The 19,664-nt window shown below is 30.6% G+C and overlaps 1 protein-coding gene and 1 long non-coding RNA gene across 2 annotated transcripts; one reads left to right on the forward strand and one right to left on the reverse strand.

Annotated features, from left to right (window-relative positions):
• Positions 1-1,793: 1,793 nt before the first annotated feature.
• LOC108477870 (non-specific lipid transfer protein GPI-anchored 7-like) lies at positions 1,794-2,132 on the forward strand. The gene has a single exon (XM_017780348.2). It carries the CDS (start codon positions 1,794-1,796, stop codon positions 2,130-2,132), a length of 339 nt encoding a protein of 112 aa, XP_017635837.2.
• A 6,039-nt stretch (positions 2,133-8,171) lies between these two features.
• LOC128285286 (uncharacterized) lies at positions 8,172-9,360 on the reverse strand. The gene is made up of 2 exons (XR_008275758.1): positions 9,298-9,360; positions 8,172-8,348 (listed from the first exon to the last, which is right to left on the reverse strand). It is a non-coding gene; the product is annotated as an uncharacterized LOC128285286 (long non-coding RNA).
• Positions 9,361-19,664: the final 10,304 nt, after the last annotated feature.

Here is a 19,664-nt window from a genome sequence, read left to right on the forward strand (position 1 = left end):
GCAAATCCCATAACTCTATTATTAATTCCTCACCAATTTATTTTTTGTCGAGGGATTAGATAAACTTAAGAGAAATTAATAGAAATTTTAATTGGTGTATCAATGTCATTTTTAAATATTTTATTCGTTCTCACTTATATATTATAGTGTACAAAATAGTTATAAACAAATAAATTTTAAGGATACAATGAAATTTAATAACTGCTCACGTTTTGTATTGACGAAAAGTCTATTGAGCCAAGCATAACAAGGATATCAATTTTATAAAAATTTCTGTACTAAATTTTATAAAACAATCTAGGAATATAAAAGATGGTGGGATAATAGAAAAAAAACTTTGCTTCTATTTTTTTATCTATCATATAAATTAATGTCTCTTCATTAAAACATAATTACCCAAATAAATAGATATCTCTAGTAATAAATATAATTATTTAACAGATACCTACTTGAATAATTATGACTATTTATTAATAATTAAGCGCCATGACTTTTAAATTTAAGATATATAATTCATTACTATAAGTAGTGAAAGAATTTAATTATTTATAGCTTTTATTTGTAACTATTGGAATGTTATATATATTTTGAAATTCTTTTATTATTTATTTGACGTGAGTTCCATCTACAAGTAATTGTAGAAACATTTATGTATTTCTAAAAGGGAAGAAATTAAATTAGAATTATCTTAAAAGTATAATTTTAGACACCAATAAAATAGTGTATGTAACTTAATTTTAAAGATAACAATTATTATTATTATATATTCATTTGTATCTAATATCTTTTCAAATTTTAATTAAATTACTTAAAATAATTAATTTTAAATTATAAACAAAAATCTATTCTTCTTTTACAAATTTTAATCATTTCGTTTTTTTTCCATTAATTAATTTTTTTATTTTTGTGCAACCAATTTAAAAAATAGTAATTTTTCAATTTTCCTATATCATTAACACATAATTTTGGTAATTATTTTACCTTGAACCCCGAGCCTCAAACCTTAAACTTGAATCCTAAACCTTAAACCTTGAACCCTGAACCTTGAGGTTCAAGATTTGAGATCTAAAGTTCAAGGTTCGGGTTTAGAGTTTGGGTTTAATGGTTTGGAGTTACTGTTTACGAGTTTATGATTTAGGATTTAAGAGTTTGGGATTATGAGTTTAGTGTTTGAGAATTTAGGTTTTGAGGTCATGGTTTGAGATTTTATATTCAAAGTTTAGGATTTTGAGTTTGAGGTTCAAGACAAAAAATTTATCAAAATTATATGTTAATAGAAAATATCATTAAATAATTGAAAATGGACCATAAATATTATGATGAGGAGAATCTGTAAAATAATTTCTCTATAAATGAGTATATAATAATAATTTGATAATATAACAAAATTTTATTAATACCTAAAACCTTTAACTTTTAGAATCATCTTAATATAAATTACTCCCTTTCTAAAATAATAAATAGTTAGAATATCACTTTTAAATAATGAGTCAGACTGTGCTATCATCTTAATTAACGAATTCAGCAACAACGACAAAGTGGTTTGTAAAAACTAAAACCAAAGTCACCAAGAACCAATCGAAGCAGGCACTATAATTTTCACAAACATTTAGAAATGTGCAGAGTCAAATACTTTAGATGGTCAAATATTCAAGAGTAGCAGTGGCTAGTCATGAGTTTAACTCTGACACGCTTGATGAGCATAGAAGTATTCCTCATTCCCCGGTTTCAGAGAACAAATTCATAGCAGATAAGGCTGTTGAAAACAGAGTGTAAAGGAAGTTCCAAAAGTAATGGCTAAATTGTTGATGGTGGTGATTTACGTGATGTTGGGGACGATGACAACCGTTACGGATGGGCAAGCAACTTGTGCGCAGAAGCTGGTGCCTTGTCCTCCTTACCTTAACAACTCCACGGCCAAACCTCAGAACTCCTGCTGTAACCCTATCAGAGAAGTCGTCGCTAATGAGCTTCCCTGCCTTTGCAACCTCTACAAAGACCCAACTTTGCTCACTTCTTTCAATGTCACAGTCGCTGAAGCTCTCAGGATCTCGCGTGAATGTGGCATCACTACTGATCTCAGCGCCTGCAGCGGTTTGTGTCTTACAGCCTATGAATGGATTGGTTTTTAATTGTATTATATGATAGAATTGTTTATGATATTTACTCACTAAACTGAATGACTGATGATTATTTATGCATGTCTAGGACTCTAGAATTTTGTTTTCCAGCTACAGTTACTTCTCCTTCGTCTGCTCCAGCCCCTCCAGGTAACAAATTATATATTTAATTTTCTCGAATGAACTTTCTTATTCTCTTTCCCGGGAAACAAAAGGAAAAGAAAAAAAGCATTGCAGTTAACTCCTTTATAGAAACAAGTGAGTCTTCGATGAGTTTACCCAGGAGAAGCTGCTAGTGGTGGATAGCCATCTGTGTCTGAGTTTTTGTCGCTTAACCAGAACTTGGAGATAACATGTGAACCCCATTTAGAAAAAAACCTTTTCGGGTTAGAAAGCAGAAAACATATGAACACGAAGACTCTTCTTTCCAATACTTTCCGCTTCTGCCGATTCTAGGACTTGACACACCTTTTTTTAGTTCCTTACAAAGGGCCTATGCACTACAACATGGTGCCTTGCCTAAGAATAGTGCAACTTGATGTTGCAAAAAGAACAAAAAAACCTTGGTTGAATAAGCTAAATTTAATTATCTGGAACTGAATAAGAAAGACAATCTGTTTGTTTGTAACTAGCTACCATGAGTTTGCAACTGTTTAAGCGTTCATGTTTGCGCCTAAAATTTTCAGGAAAAACGTGCTCACAGGATACTATTGACTGCAATTACCACCATATTATTATTATTATTTTTTGTGAATTATAAGAAAAGGGCAAAGTCTTAACAGTAACACGACTGAGCAACTCAAACACAAACTACATTTAAAACGGCGAACATCTTGATCATCAAGTTAACACACGAAGTTACATTATTCTTATTTTTAGTCTCTATAAAGTTATATTTTGAAGAGATATTAATATGAACCGTAACGAGAATCAACATTTATTAGAGTAAATAATAATTCTTAAAATAACTGCGGAAAAGTGATTTGTGATGTAAGTTTAGTTAGATATATTGTTGTTTTTTTACTTTGTAATAGTTTGATTTTATTTTATATTTTTAATATTATTTATATTTATGACTTTGCTTATGATTCTACTGTAATTGTACTGGTGATTATCAGTGGTGCAGCAAAAAAAAGTTAAAATTGTAAGGTCAAATTTTAAAAAATCAAAACATTAAAATGTTATATAAATTTATATATAATATTAATATTTAGATAAATTAACGTATAATATAATTAAATATAAGACTATTATAAAACTATTAAAATAAAAATAACTAAAAAAATATCAAACATATTTCAATATTGTTAAATTAGTTGAATTATTTTTGTTGTTGTCAATATTGTTGAAAGTACGAAATAATTAACTTTCAAAAATCAAATTTATTATAACCAAATAATATAATTATATATAATACTTAATTTTTACAAACAATTTTATAACATAAATTAAATATTTATAAAATTCTACATTGGAAGTCAATATCTAAGCTTGAACTTTTTTTAATTATTTATCAAATAACAACTTAGTAAATAGAATTACTATGGCAAATTATACAAAATATGAGATAAATAGAGACACAATACAAAAATGAATTCGGCATTTGCAAAGTTGATGAAACCAACATACAATTAGTAGCTTTCTTTCACCAAAATAAAAATCATTTAAATGATTTATTTTTGGTGTTATGAAAATGCAATATGTCAAACACAGTTTAAACACAAACAAAAGATTTACACTAGCAACAACAATTTCTAAATAAAAATGTTAAATTTTAATCAATATTCAAGAAATTCAATATTATAGACACAACCAATCCTAATTGTTTAAAGATTTGTATAATCAACTCTAAAAATTATTACCCTATCAAAATGTTAGAAATCTCATACAAAATCAATATTTTAAAATCATTCAAAATATTGCATAAAAATCTTAATTTATTACAAGAAAAACCACAACCATAATTTTCTATTGATAATCAATAAAATTTGAAAGGAAAGATTAGTTGTTACCAAATTAGGAAGAGTCACTTGAAGATATTCAAAGATAGATCACATATCTTGTAAGAATTTTAGAGAGATTATGAGAGAAAACAAGAGAAATTTGAAAGAAAAATGATAAACATTAGAAGAAAAATTTTAGGAGTTTTTGAGTGGGGAGATTAATTTATTTTCACATAAAATAATCTATATTATTTTCAAAATTTTTATGGAATTAATTTGCAAATTTTATAAATTAAAACCTTTTATAGAGTAAGAATTCTACACTAATAAAAATATATAATTTGGAGGTCATTTTATTTAAGAGTTAAATGGTTTATCATGAGATGTGCAATATTCCATAGGTGAGAATCGAACTCTGACCTTATAGTTAATGGATGAAGTGAGCAATCATTATACCACAGCTCATGATTATATGACAAGCAAAACTCACATGTTCCAACAGGTTAATGGGCTTTTTTTTTTGTTATTTTTTATATAATAACATATCATGTTTATATAAAATTTCATATTTCTTATAATATAAATATATAAAAAAGTTTACTTTATTTTTTGTTAAACTTGTTCATATATTGGGTTACTTGCTTAAATATGAAATTCTATTTAATATTTGAAAGCGTTTGGACAAAAATATTTGATATAAAAAATAGACATCAATAAAAAAAAATTAAACTCATTTAATATATATGTCAAGTTTAAGCTCTAATATTCAAAGCTTAAGTCCAACTTAGTCTAGCTCGTTTTAGAGGTGATTATGGGTCGGGTAGGGTTCAGACAAAAATTAAACCCGTTTTCTAGGCTCGAGATCGGCCTGGCCTGAAACATGGGCCTAAAAATTTGTCCAAGCTCGGCCCAAAATAAAATTGCTAAGCTCGAGCCCGACTTGACCTATATTAATTTTTAGCTTATTTCATTAAATAAAAATTTAAAAATATAATAAATCAAATACATTTAAAAACATAAAAACAAATATTAAAACAAGAAACAAATAAAAAGGAGACTAAAATAATTCTTAAAACAATACAAAATTTGAAAATATAATAAAAAGTGGTTATATTAAAATTGAAAATAAAAAATAAATATGATTAAAAATAAAAAAATTATTTAGTATTGTCAAAACCATTTTTTTGAAAAAGGGTCGACTTTTATTTTGAAAATGAAAATAAAAAACAGGAGTCGCCACCAATCCTTTTTATGAGGTGTGATCGGGTCACCTTATAATTAATCGTTCTAATAAAACATTGTGATTTATTAAAACAATAATTTTGGTCTACGAAATTCAAGAAAACGGTTCGGGAGTCGGTTACGTACGAGGAAGGATTAGCACCCTCGTAATTCCCAAAATTAGTACCTAATTGATTAATTAATGTCTTAACGTCGAAAGTTAAAAACCTGAAAAAAAGTACGATCCTCTCCTTTTTATTAATGTCGATTAAAAACTTCGAGCGAAGTAAAATGAGTATTGAAGGCCCTCTCGTCTCGCAATACCAAAATGTCATATCCCGTAAGTTAAGACACGGCATTTGAGTCCTTCGAAAGTAAGCTAGCCTTTTAAATTGTTTTATTTTAAAAATTGTATTTTGATTTATTAAAAGGTATTCGGTTGTTTAGATCCAACAAGAAAAAATCGAGACCCTGTGAGTTAGGGCATGACTTTCTCGAGTTTCTAAATACAAAATATTGCCTTTATTTTTAAAAGTTTTCTTTTCTTTCTTGAATCTTGGTGAAGATTAATGTAACACCAATAAAATGTAAAAATAAATCACGTTGCAAATATACATAATAGAATAATAATAATAACAACAATATAAATAACAACGATTAAAAAGAAATGATAATAAAGGTATATAAAAAATAATGAAATAACAATAATAGGCCAAAAGGAAGAAAATAAAACAAGCCGATTGTAAACAAAATAATAATAATAAAAATAAGTAAAAAAAAATAAGAACTAATAAAAGTTTAATTAAAATTGAAATTAAACATACCAACACAAATAAAGCGATATTTAACAAAATAGTTAAATAATAATAATAATAATAATAATAATAATAATAATAATAATAATAATAATAATAATGACGATGATATTAATAATAATATAATAAAAAAGTTTAAAAAACTATATAAAAGGATATAAATAAATAGAATGATAATAACAAGAGTAAAAAATACGATATATAAAAATAATGAAAATAATATTAATATATAAATAGAAATAGAAATATAATAATAGTAGAAATATAAATAGATAAATAAAATTAGATGAATAATAGTATTAGAATAACAAAATAAATAAATAGAATAGCAATAATATATTAGTTAATTTAATAATAAAATAGCAAAAACAAATAAAGGGACTAATTTGAATTTTAAAACAGAGGCTAAAGGGGCAAATCAGAGATAAAATAAAAGGGAAGGGTTAAATTGTAACGCGCGCATACAAAGAAGGATCAAATGGGCAAATAATCCCTTCCCATATGCACACCGTTTAAAAAGGACCAGAATAAAAATTTTAAAATTAAACGGGGTGAATTTAAAAAAGATAAAAGAAAAGGAAATAGGACCAAATTGGACAGGTGGCGGAAGGGGCCAACGCGCAAATAGCCCATTCACCACGAAAACACGCGGATCCTGCGGACAACTGGTCAGGTCGCGCGTGTAACGCCCCCTAACCCTATACCGTCATCGGAACAGGGTTACGAGACATTACCAGTCAGTACAGTCCAATTTCGGTCATTAATTAAAATAAATATTTATACACATCCTAGTTTTAAGATGTCGTCCCTTTAATGGGCCCTCGCGGTCCAATATGAACAGTAAATTCAATTCGGGACTAATTTAGAATCACTACGAATTTTTAGTAAATTTCAAATTCATACTACATACCGTTGCCAACTATAATTTACTCATTTCATGAGTATATTTACAACCTAAATGACTCTCATAAAACATCCTAGGTACATGCCATTACCAATAATTAACACACTTTGCCTTAATGAATTCGGGATCGAACTGGGATGCTGATTCAACGTTCTATCTTTACTAAACTGCGCATGACGAAACAAACCGTCTGTTGAGTATGGTATACTCAATGGTATTTCCATAATCCGAACACTTAATAATATAACAATTAAACTTAAAATCACAATAACAATTTTAAGTATTCATTTATTTGTTTTATAGATAAAATTTCAATTACTTACCATATAAATTCTATACAAGTCATATAACAAACACAATAACATATTTGTTCAATTCTTTTCATTTACTTACCGTATAAATTCTATACAATATATTCACAATTCACTTGTTTTCACACTTTACTTCTTAACAATATACCATTTTAATTCATTCTATCATCAATCATCATCCATTTGAACTTCACTCATTTCATGAACCTTTTGGTTCATGTTTTCAATCTCATATCTCAATTTCAATTCTCAATTCAATTTCTCATTTCATTCCAATAGCTCAATCAATCAAATTCACTCGACTTATCTTTTCACTTATTTACCCCTATTAACAAGACTCGGACCTTGGCGGATACACGGATCCAACCAAACACACCAATATGGCACCCAAGTGCCTCATCGGATAGTTCGAAGCAATATTTGACACCAGTGTCTCATCGGCCTAGCAAGTAAAGTTGGTACCCAGACCTCATCGAATCTATCCAAGAAATATAGTGACACCAGTGTCTCATCGACTCGAGGTCGAAGAATCCTGAACACTTCCAATCCTATGGCATGCCAACTATATCCGACTCAGCCCGATCATCATTAATAGGGTATTCAATTCACTTTCAATTTTTTAATCAATACACATTTTAATTAATCACATAAATTCATAATTCAATACAATTCAATTCACTTTTCAATAACAAATATCCAAATATCGCAAATCTCATATTTAAAATTTTCAAACAATTTATATTTCAATTCAATTCAAATAATCAATATATATTCAATATGCAATATATATATCTATATATATATCGTAATTCAATCAATATAAATTCAATAAATTCATCACATACTATATCAATCCATTTCATTTGCAAAACACAATAATTCTTACTTCAAAACACTTAATATACATATTAAGAAATAAATTCAACAATTAAGTATTAGGTTCGGATTATAGAAATACAAACCGTAATTTTCGAGCTAACTCCCGTTGACTTTGTCTTGTCCTTTCTTAGCCGAGATTTCTGGTACCACATTGACTACGAAATTAATACAATTCATAATCATTAATACATTACTAATTCATATCTTGAGTTATAGAATTCTAAATTAAGATCCGCTAATTTTTCCTGAAACTAGACTCACAAATATTCTTACAATAAAATTTTCAGAATTTTTGGTTTAGCCATTAAGTACAGTTTATTCTTTAAATTCACCCCTATTCTGCTGTCTGACAGTTTCGTCCCTTCTTCACTAAAAATTAATTATCTCACAGTACAGAATTCGGATAACATTATCGTTGATTTCTAATGAAAATAGACTCATTAGGGATTCTAAACATATAACTTTAAGCCTCTAATTATTTTTATTCAATTTTTGGTGATTTTCCAAAGTCAGAACAGGGGAACCCGAATTCATTCTGACCTTGTCTCACAAAATTCATTATATCTCATAATTTACAATTCAATTGCTTATATCGTTTCTTCTATAAGAAACTAGACTCAATAATATTTAATTTCATATTTTATTCATCCTCTAATTAAATTTCTACAATTTTTGGCGATTTTTCAAACTTAGACTACTGCTGCTGTCCAAAATAGTCTTAGTACAAAATGTTGATTTACTTTAATTTCAATTTAATTCTAACTAAATTCACTTACTTTTCTATCTTAATTCATACTTTATTTCTATTAAAATTTCATCCATACTCTCATTTAAATATTAAATTTCCAACATACTTTCCTAATTTCAAAATTTCATCAATTTAGTCCCTACAACATAAAACTTATAACTTACTTTACAATTTGATCCTATTATCAATTCTAGCTTGAAATTTACTCAATTAAACCCTTAATTCACTATTTTATTCAACATGAACTATACTTGAAAATCTATAAACTCTCAAAATATCAACTTAATTTCATCAAAGTCTTGTTCCAAAGCTTCTAAAATATCAAAATTTAAGAAGAAATGACTTAATTAACTTACCAAATTAAACTTTGAGCCTTGAAACCCAAATTTTCCTTTTTCTTTTCTTTCTTTCTTTCTCCCTGTTTCTTCTCTGTTTCGTTTGCTTTCATTCTGTTTCTTATGTTTCTTTACTTATTTATATAATATAATATATAATATAATATACTATAATATAATAATAATTTAATATATATTTTAACACATAAAATCTCAGATTTTTATGTTTATGTCACTCACTTAGGACAAATGGCATAATTGCCATTTTGGTCCTCTTCATTTTCTTTTAATCTACAATTCAACTTTCATCCTTTATTCAATTTAGTCATTTTTCCTAATTACTCTTAATTAAACTAAATTTACTTAATTAAACTCTAATTAACCACTCAATTGACTTCGTAAATATTTATTAAAAATATTTACGAATCCATTTTTAGAAAGCGGAGACCAAAATACACTTTTTGATAACGGTAAAATTCGTGTCGTTCTGTTAGCGGGTCTCTTCCATACGGCTTCGTTTTGGACACTCAGGGAAGGGACTGAAACGGCGTCGTTTCACTTGGGTATTTAAACCCAAAATTTTCCTTAACTCCCATTTCAACCCTTAATAGCAGAAAAAAAAGCTTTTAAAAGAAGCTCTCTCCCCTATTTAGCTCCTGCCAAAGAGCCACCGTGTTCCGCCGATGGCTACCGGTCGCCGGCGATGGTCTCCGCCGTGCCCGGTGGCCGAAAAAGCTAAAAGACCCCCCTTTTTTTAAAGTTTTCTTTTCTAAATATGAGCCCGATTTAGCCATTGTTTTAACACACAAAAAAAATAAAGTAAAATTGGGAAAAGGGGTTCTGTTTTCCCTTCTCTAGACCCTTGTTTGAAACCCAACGGGTTTCAAGATGTCTAAACGTCGACAATGGCCTTCGACGGTGGAGAGAAAACAGAACGACAAGTATATTTTCTACTATTTTCTTATTTATTTCGAATATATTAAGGAGTACAAAGAGAAAGCACCTTTTTTCAGCTTAGAATATGATTTTTGGTTGCTATTGCTTTTTCTTTTCTTTCTATTTCTCTGTATTCGTAGAAAAAAAATTACATCGTAGTTGTTCATGGCTTTTATAGCTGTAAAAGAAAAATAAAAATACAATATTTTTGCTCTATTATTTTTGTTCTTTTTTTTTTGTTGTTGCTGTCCATTTCTACAGGTATGGAGAAGTCCAGTTCGGGTGTGGTGGTGCGTACGGAGGCCAACGTGGCGCGCAGCGGCCATGGCTGACCTTGGGTTTCCACGGTTTGTTGAAAAACTAGTTTAGTTTTGGCCTATAGTATTGGGCTTAGGGTTTTTTTGGGGGGGTTTGTAATTGGGCTTTGTTATATTGTAAATGACTGTATAAAATTTGGACTTTTATTATTTTGGTTTATTTGTTGTTGGTTTTTTTTTTTTTGGTTTATGATAGGCCGGACAAATTGGGCCTGTTACAAGTATATAATTCGGGCGAGCCAGGCAGGTCAAAAAGTTTTACCAGGCCCACTGCGTTTTCTAAGAGCTCTCTTTTTGCCCAAACCCATATTTCGGGCCTATATTTTTACCCAAACCTTTCAATTTTTTGGGCGGGCCTTTGGGCCGGACCGGGTCATCCAACCCATGATCATGTCTAGCTCATTTTCAAGCTTATAATATATATATTTATTTTATTTCTTATATTATATATCATATAAAATAAAATAAAATAAAATAAAATATGTAAATATTAAAATTGAAAATTATGTTACTAGAAATTTAATAAGAGAAAAGGTGTATAATGGCAGTAAAAGGAGAGTTACATTTAAAAATAATAATATTAAATATGCTAAATGAGTTTGAAATTTTGGATTAATGTTTTACAAATATGTATAAGTTTTAAGTAAAACTTGGAAATTCGAAATTTAAACCAGACCTAACTTACATAAGCGAGTGGAACCAAGTGGGCAGCAGCACCCCTAATCCCATCAGTTCTCACATCTTTAATCAGGCCTAAAGGATATTGACCCATCATCCATACCACCAATTACCACAAACACCACCCTCTTTGTGTTGAAAATAATGGTGATTGCATGCTATTCCTCCAATCATACTCAATAGGTCAGCTATCTAAGCTCACCAACCAGTTAATATAACCTACCACTCCCTCTGGTTTTAAACCAAATAATTCTTCCCTAGGAGAGAGAAGGTTGCAACTTGCAAGACCAAACTAGGAAAAAGCAAAACTTCACCCTACCAAACTCTATCTTTATTACACATATTATTCCTTAGGCCTATGAATGTGTCTTGTAACACGGAAAGGGACAGCGTTGATCCATCAAGAAAATCCCATCTTTTGAATGTCCTATTACACACCACTAAGTGCGGGGGCAGCTTCGGTTCCTAAATATAATTAAGGGTCAGATTCTTAATCCAAACCCCAACTTATATTATTTTTTACCAAATTCCCTTCTCATTTCTCTACACAAGTTGAACTTTGATTTACATTGTTTTCGGGGGGTTTTTGGAGCTTTGTCCATCGTCGGCTTTCCCTTTTATATAAAGTTTGCTAGTCTTTCTTTGCTTATTTATTTATTTAATTAATTCTTTCCTCAATGACGACTTCATTGGTCATGTAATTACACAATTCTTATTCAACATATTTATACTCTTTTTTCTTTTTTTTTCCATCTGAATAGTAGTTTATTAATTAATATCATCATGTTTGTGTAGAATAGTAATCACAAAGTCTTCAAATTCCTATTTGGTAGTTCATTAGTCGCTATATGCTATCTATGGCCTTATGGTATTCATGTCATAATGATGCTCTTTCAAGTATAATTTGAGTCACCAGTAGTAAAAAGTAAAAAGTAATTATAAGGTTGTTATTTTCATTTTATAAAATCTTTATGGAATTAAGTAGAAGTTGGAATAAGAAATGGGTGTAGCTAGTCTACATTGGTTATCTTTCGACGTAATTATTATATTATTTATTATATATTTGTAAATTGAAAATCTCAATTCAAAATTTTGATGATGCACTAATTGAATCAATGATGAATTCATCATTCGAACGTAATCATCAATAAAAGAGCTTATTTTTGGGTGGAATTAAATATTTGGCCGACTATATATTATGATTGTGAAATTAATGCAATGATGTAGTATTTCTTATTTCAAAAAAATGATATAATTTTTTCCCCTCATATGTCTTATAGTAGGGACAAGAAATCTTTTAACAAAGAGCGAAAAATCATGATTAATAAATTAATAATTTGGAAGAGCGTTTTTAATAAGGATAATAATAGTGTGTTTTGGGAGTCTAATACAAATATTGACAAAAAATTTATTATTTGGATTGAAGTGTGGGATAAAGGGTTCAGGTATATTGAATTGGAATGCAATAATACACTAAAAGTTGAGTTGCTTTTAGCTGGATGACATGTCAATAATAGATTGATGGAGTTACGCTTAGTATATTCCGACATATTTAAATGAAGTGATTGATTATATAACAAAAAGTATTATAAGTAGACTCACAGTTCTAGAGGAACCACCATCCTCTATGATTAATTTATTGTTGGCTGATTGCAATACTTCCATGCAAATTTAATTTGAGAGTTTGATATAATCATTTTGTGCTATTATTTTTTACCAAAAAAATAATGTGTGCGTGATTTTTTTAAGCATTTTATTTATTTATTTTTATAAAGAGTATAAGGAAACTTAATTTGATATCAATCAAAATAAAAGATTATCGATATACCATCATCAACTTAGACGTACAGATCAAACAAACAAATACCTCAATAAATACATAAACACCAAAGGAATTAAAACACAAAAATATGAACCACCATGTTCGATCATAAAACTCTCTTGACACCTGCTTCGGCTAAAGCTCCACAACCAAGGAGTACATCTTTGATCATTTCAAATAAATTGGAAGAACGTTATTAATATAAAATTTTGATTTAACAAAAAAAAAATTAATAACTTGGAGGAATTTAATTGTCATGAATGTGTTGTCTAAGCTTTTTGGATGTTGATATTAATTATGGTATTTTTTAGATCCCATCTTAAATATCACTGAATTCAATTGACTCGTCATATGCTAATGATCTTCTTATTTTTACAAAAGGTACAGTTGATTCAATAGTTGGGGTATGGAGTTTTTTGAAATATTTCTATCAAAATTCAAGGCTGCAATAAAATGTTGCTAAAGATTTTTTTTGCATTGGCATCTCAAATTAGGAAATGGAATAGATTCATCTCACTACTGGGTTTAAAAAGGGAGAGTAGATGGACTAAGGTTGGTGGTAGTTTCTGTCTCTTGGATGGATTAAGGTGAATGTGGATGGTTCTTTGTCAAGTACTAGACCAATGGCAATCATAGGGGAGTAGTGAGAGGACTGAATGGAGGATGGGGGTTTTCAGATGGTAATAGGATTGTCCAATATTTTTTAGGTTGAAGCTCGAGTACTACTCGAGGGCTTAAAGTTAGCTTGGACAAAAGGATACCACCAAGTGGAGGGAGATTGAGAGTGATAATGCTATATTGATTTCTGTCGTACAAAATGGGTTAGCAACGAACAACATTTACAGTGAAGTTCAACTTATGCATGATTGGTGCTTTAAAGATTGGAATGTGACTTTCCGTCAAATTGTGAGGGACAACAATAAAATAATACACTTTCTTGCTAGAGAAACTCAAGGCGGGATGGAGAAATTATTTATTCATGTGGATCCACCAATATATTTAAGGAACTTACTTGAAGACGACATCTATTGTGCGATGTGAATTGTAAGGACCCAAATTTGCCTGGACCCAAACCAACAAAAAAAAAAAAAAAAGAAAAACCAAAATCCAAAAATAATAACAAAAGTCAATTTTTAACAGTCCTTTTTACAAATTACAAGCCCAATCCCGAACAGCCCAACTAAGCCCAAACCTATGGGGCCCAAAGAGCCCAAAAACTTAAACCAAATCAGAAACCCTAGGGTTTATGAAACCTCAACAAGAGCAATTTACGCCACCAAAGAAGATCCGCGCGCCGCCACTACCCCCACCACGTTGCCTCCGTACCTGCAAAAGAAGACAAGCAAAGGACGACCACAACAGCAAGAGCAAAAAAAACAAGCAGAGCAAAAAGAAAAAAGAAAAGAAATTGTATTTTTCTTTTACATTTTCTTTGGTTCGGCTATAAAGCCAAGAACTTTTTCATTGTAATTTTTACGCACACTACAGATACTGAATAGAAAAAAGGATTTAAAAAAAAATGTGATTCATAAATCAAAACTCTGGATGCTTTTGGTTTTTTTCTGATTTTGGTTTTTTTTCTTCCTTTTGATCTTTCGTTTTTTTTGCGCTCGAAAGCAGAAAGAAAAAAAGAAAAGAAGTTTTACCTTAAGAAGAGGCCGCAGATTTCGTTTCATCTCGTTGAAATCGAGACCGGAGGGGAATCTTAAGGCTATAGAGCGTTCTCCAAGGTTTAGAGGCATTCATCGCCGTTTAGGAAGAATCGACATTGTAGGATCAAAATGGTTTCGGCGTTTAGGGTTCATAGGAAGGAAGGAAAGAAGGCTAGGGTTAATTCTGCTGAATGGTCCGATTTTGGCCTTTATCAATGACTAAAAACTGCGCCGTTTTGAGCTTGATTCTATGGCACAAAAACGGTGTCGTATTAAGTACTCAACCTGATCCGGCTCTTCGCCCCTAGGATCCGCGTGTTCTTGCAGAGAAGGGATATTTGCATCCTTGATCCTCCTCTCTTTGCGCGTGCATTCAATTGCAGCTTTTCTCGTTTTACTTTGTTTTTAATTTAGTTCTTTAATTTGGGCGCGTTTTCGTTTTAGTCAGTGTTTAGACACTGCGTTTTGGATTTGGGACATTTGCTGTTTTAATCCTTGATCATTTGAGCGCATTTTACTCCGGTCCTGAATTCTGTTTTAACAATTTGATTTATTTGTAAATTATCCTTCAGATTGTGTTTTATTCCAATTAAGCTTCTTAGTTTATATTTTTTATTTTTATGAATTATTCCTCATTCATTCTTTGACATATTATCTTAGTATATTGTTTTGAATTATTTTATTGATTTCCTGTTTTAATTTCATTTCTTTATATATTTTCATTTTGTTTTATTATACAATCAATTTATTTTTGAAATTCTCTTTTTATGAATATTCTTTGCTTCAAATATTATATTATTACTTTCACATGTATTATTTATATTAAACTATTTGTATCTTATGAATATTGTTTATTCACATATATATATTATTTTGTATATAATTTATATCGTATATATATATATATATATATATATATATATATATATATTTTAAATCTATATAATTTATTGCTTTTAAAATTTTATTTTACTATACATATATTTTGTTTTTTTTTACACTTTCGTCTATTATTATTTTTATTAAGTTTTTCATCTCATATATGTTGTCAATAAGTTAATACATGTTGTTTTAAATTATTTTGTATCTCGCTTATTTTAAATTTCTTCGTATGAAATATTCATTTTAAAACTTATCCATATGTTATTACACTTATTCCTATTGTGTACTTTGTTTAAATTTTCTTGTGCATGGCCCTTTGTTAGACCTTTTTGCACATATAATTTAGGTTAAAATTATATACATGTATTAGTTTCAAATCCCTTTCCTTCCTTTACTTTAAATTCACTTATTATCATTCAAAATTTGTTTTAGATTTTGTTAGTTTGCTATACAAATATTAAAATGTATGTATGCATGTATTTGGTTTTGATTGTTAATATTGTTTGAGTATGATGTATTGGAAGTTATTATTATTGTATATTTTAAATTGTATATTCTGATCATTATCTTTGTCATTCAATTATGTAATGTTGTAACCACATTTTGTGCTTGATACTATGCTTTCTTCTCCAACACATTTGGGCCAGTTTTATTGGTTTCATTGTTTTTGTACCGCATGCGAACTAAGTAGAATGCTTTTTAAGCTAGTTTTAGGATTATTCATTAAAAAATTCTTTAAAACAAAGGCAATGTTCGATGTTTGACAATTCGGAGAATCGTGCTCTATCGTGCTGGGTTGCAATTTCATGTTTGTTCAAAATAATCGAATATTCCTTTAGAATTTCACTCATGTCTTTAAAAATTCTTTAAAACGAAGAAAACGTTCGATGCTTAGCAATTCGAGGAATCGTGCTCTATCGTGCTGGGTTGTAATTTTTCGTTTGTTCAAAATAATCGAACGTCCTTTTTGGATTTCACTCATATTTTTTTAAATTCTAAAACAAGACAATGTCCAATGTTTAGAAATTCGAGGAATCGTGCCCTATTGTGCTAGGTTTTGTTTTTTTCGTTGGGCTAAATAATTGGGAATCCTTTTATAATTTTCAACATATAAACTTTTAGAAGTCAAAATTTATCGTGTTTTCGAGGGTATAAAGGATCGTGTCCTATCGTGCTGGATGTGATGCTGTATTCCTCCGAAACAAAAAAATTTTGACGACCAACTTGAGCCATTCAAATGCTTCAAAAGGAACCATATTTCAAAAATAACATTAAAACTTAGACATAAGGATAGTACTTAATCAACTTGGTACCAATTTTGGGCGTAGTGAAGGTGCTGATATTTCCTCATACGTAACCAACTCCCGAACCCGTTCTCTCAAATTTCGTAGACCAAAGTCGTTGTTTTAGTAAACCAAAATATTTTATTAAAATGACCAAACTTCTTAGTGATCCAATCACGGGATTGATGGCGACTCCACAATTTGTTTTAAAAAGTCGATCCCCGTTTGTTTTTATCGAAAAATGGATTTGACAGCTTGGCGACTCCACTAGGGAGCACAAGAGAGTCAAGCCATAAAATTGATTATTCGTTGTCCTTTTGTCAAAGAAATTGAAATTTTGTTTTGAAAATCATGATTCTTTCGATTGCATTTGATTGTATGATCGTTATGGTTTGGGTCTTGTAGAATAATAATGCATTGCATTGCATGACCGCTATGGTCACACCCTCTAAGTGGGAGTAAGAAACTATGCTTTCGTGAGGTTTTCACCTCTGCATGGGCTAGTGGATTGCTTCCAGGATACATCTGTACTTATGATTTCGTGAGATTTTCATCTCCGCATAGTCATAGGGAAATGTATTCCCTTGAGCTGAACTCAATCCATATGAGCCTATAATGGGTGAGGATTGAGGAATCTGCTGCTTCAGGTACCCTCTCCCTAGAACCGAGCCACATATAGTGAACCTTGAGAGTCCACCTTAGGTAGGTTCTTGCCCAAATTTATTGGTCAACCGAATAGGTACTTTATTTGTTATTTATTTCTGTACTAACGTGTTTTGTTTTGGTTTGTTTATGACTGCATTGTATTACATCATCATAGAAAGGAGGTGTTGATTCATATTTGATTGCTAAATAGAACAGTTTGTCATAAGAAAACAAATTTCTTGATAAAGTGGATTACAATACGGTTGTCTGAATGTGGTCCAAGTGAACACGACAGAAGAAGGCTAACAGTTCGCGGAGGAAAACAAGACTTTACCTAAGGATTCAAGCTGATAAATATTATTCAAAAGCCATCACGTCCTGACTTTCTTAAAGGAGCTAATCAACATTGCGAGGATAGTAAGTCGTGGCCTGGATCAAGCAAAAAAGAGCTAGTAAAGGCATTTGTTGGAAGCTTGTGAGATTTGACTTTCACAAAGAAAAGGGATCAGTGTCTTTGTCTGAAATATGAAAGCAAGGTCGTATACGTAACCCGCTTTATGTAAAAGAATTTGTTTTCTAGAAAAGTTGTTCTAAGGGAATTAAATTCAAAATCAACATCTTTCTTTTCTTTGCATTCATCCCATGCATTTGCATTGCATTGCATCATGTGCATTAGATTTTCCTAAAATGACCCTAATTAGGTAAAATTATTTCAGAACTGACAAAGGATATGGACCAAAGGTTGGAGAGAATAGAGCAAAGGAAAATACAGATGCAAGAGCAATTGATCAAAATTCAACAAGATATGCGAGAACAAATGCTAGAACTCCAAAAAAATATGATGGGCCAGTTAACCTAGTTACTGGCCGGAGAATTTGAAAAAAGGAGTGACCCAGTGGTCAATAGTGAGGATGATAATGAAGAGATCATCTATTCCCCAAGTCTTACCCTAATAAGCGTCCTAACCCAACCAAACATGTAAGGGGTACCCGTCATTATTGGACCCCAATATCAGGTTGATACCTCGGCACTGTTGAACTTCCCGATGGGTTCATGTTTTAACCTGGAAGATGATCGAGCCAAACCTGTTGTTCTGGCAGAAACGAAGGAAAGGAGAGAGTGGACTTTAAAGTCCTCGAAGAAGAAGGAAAAGAAAGCAAATAGTAGGAGTAGGTATAACAAGAGTCGTTCGAAGCCGATTATGGTAAGCCAGCCAAGGACGGTAACTACCAGCCATCAGGCCTCCCCAAGGCAAGAACCCAATCGAAGACTGAACTCAGAAAACCCCAATTTACGCCCATCCCAATCGCGTACAGGGAGTTGTACCACATTCTGTTCGACGCACATATGGTATCCCCTTTTTACATAGAACCAATACAACCTCCACACCCTAAATAGTACGATGCAAGCGGCCAATGTGAATACCATGTGGGAATCACGGGGCATTCCATCGAGAACTGTACTATTTTTAAAAAGCTAATAAAAAGATTTATCAAATTGGGTATCGTGAAATTCGATGATCCCTTTGGAGCAAGAAATATATTATCCAACCTTTCTGTTAAAGGGGTGGACATTATGAGTTCCGTGATGGATAGGGGCATGAGATCCAATGGTACATCGAGCTTAGGACTCTAGTGTAAGACCTGGTATTGGGGAATGTAATACCCCTACCCGTATTCATTGCCGGAATAGGGTACGAGGCATTACCAGAGTTTACGAATTAAATTTTTTTTTATATATTCAATATAGCCCCTTTATAAATATCTAACCTTCCCTGCAATATTAAATCGAGACCAATCCACATCAACCAAATCAATTCAACATATTTTCAAGATAAATTCATGCATATTTATAAGATAACGTCATCACATATCTAAAACCAGGTTTGTTAACCATACTAATGGCTAACTTTACATTCATTTCACGTTAACATTTACTTTTTAGCTTATACATGCCATTGATTTCCAAAATAAAGTTTCTTTATATACCGAAATCCCGAGGTTGATAAATGTGATGTGTCTCCCACCAAATCCGACCTCCGAGCTCTTAACACTACAAAACAGGGAAAAGGAAACGGGGTAAGCACTTTGTGCTTAATAAGCTCATGTAACAAGAATTATACTTACCTAATATTTTCAATACAATATAATAAACATTCATATATCCATTCAAT

Source organism: Gossypium arboreum, chromosome 12 (genome assembly GCF_025698485.1).
Source record: "Gossypium arboreum isolate Shixiya-1 chromosome 12, ASM2569848v2, whole genome shotgun sequence".
NCBI lineage: Eukaryota > Viridiplantae > Streptophyta > Magnoliopsida > Malvales > Malvaceae > Gossypium > Gossypium arboreum.

Bases quoted from the DNA above. Each gene is read 5' to 3' on its own strand.
- LOC108477870 (XM_017780348.2), top strand. From the start codon at position 1,794: ATGGCTAAATTGTTGATGGTGGTGATTTACGTGATGTTGGGGACGATG.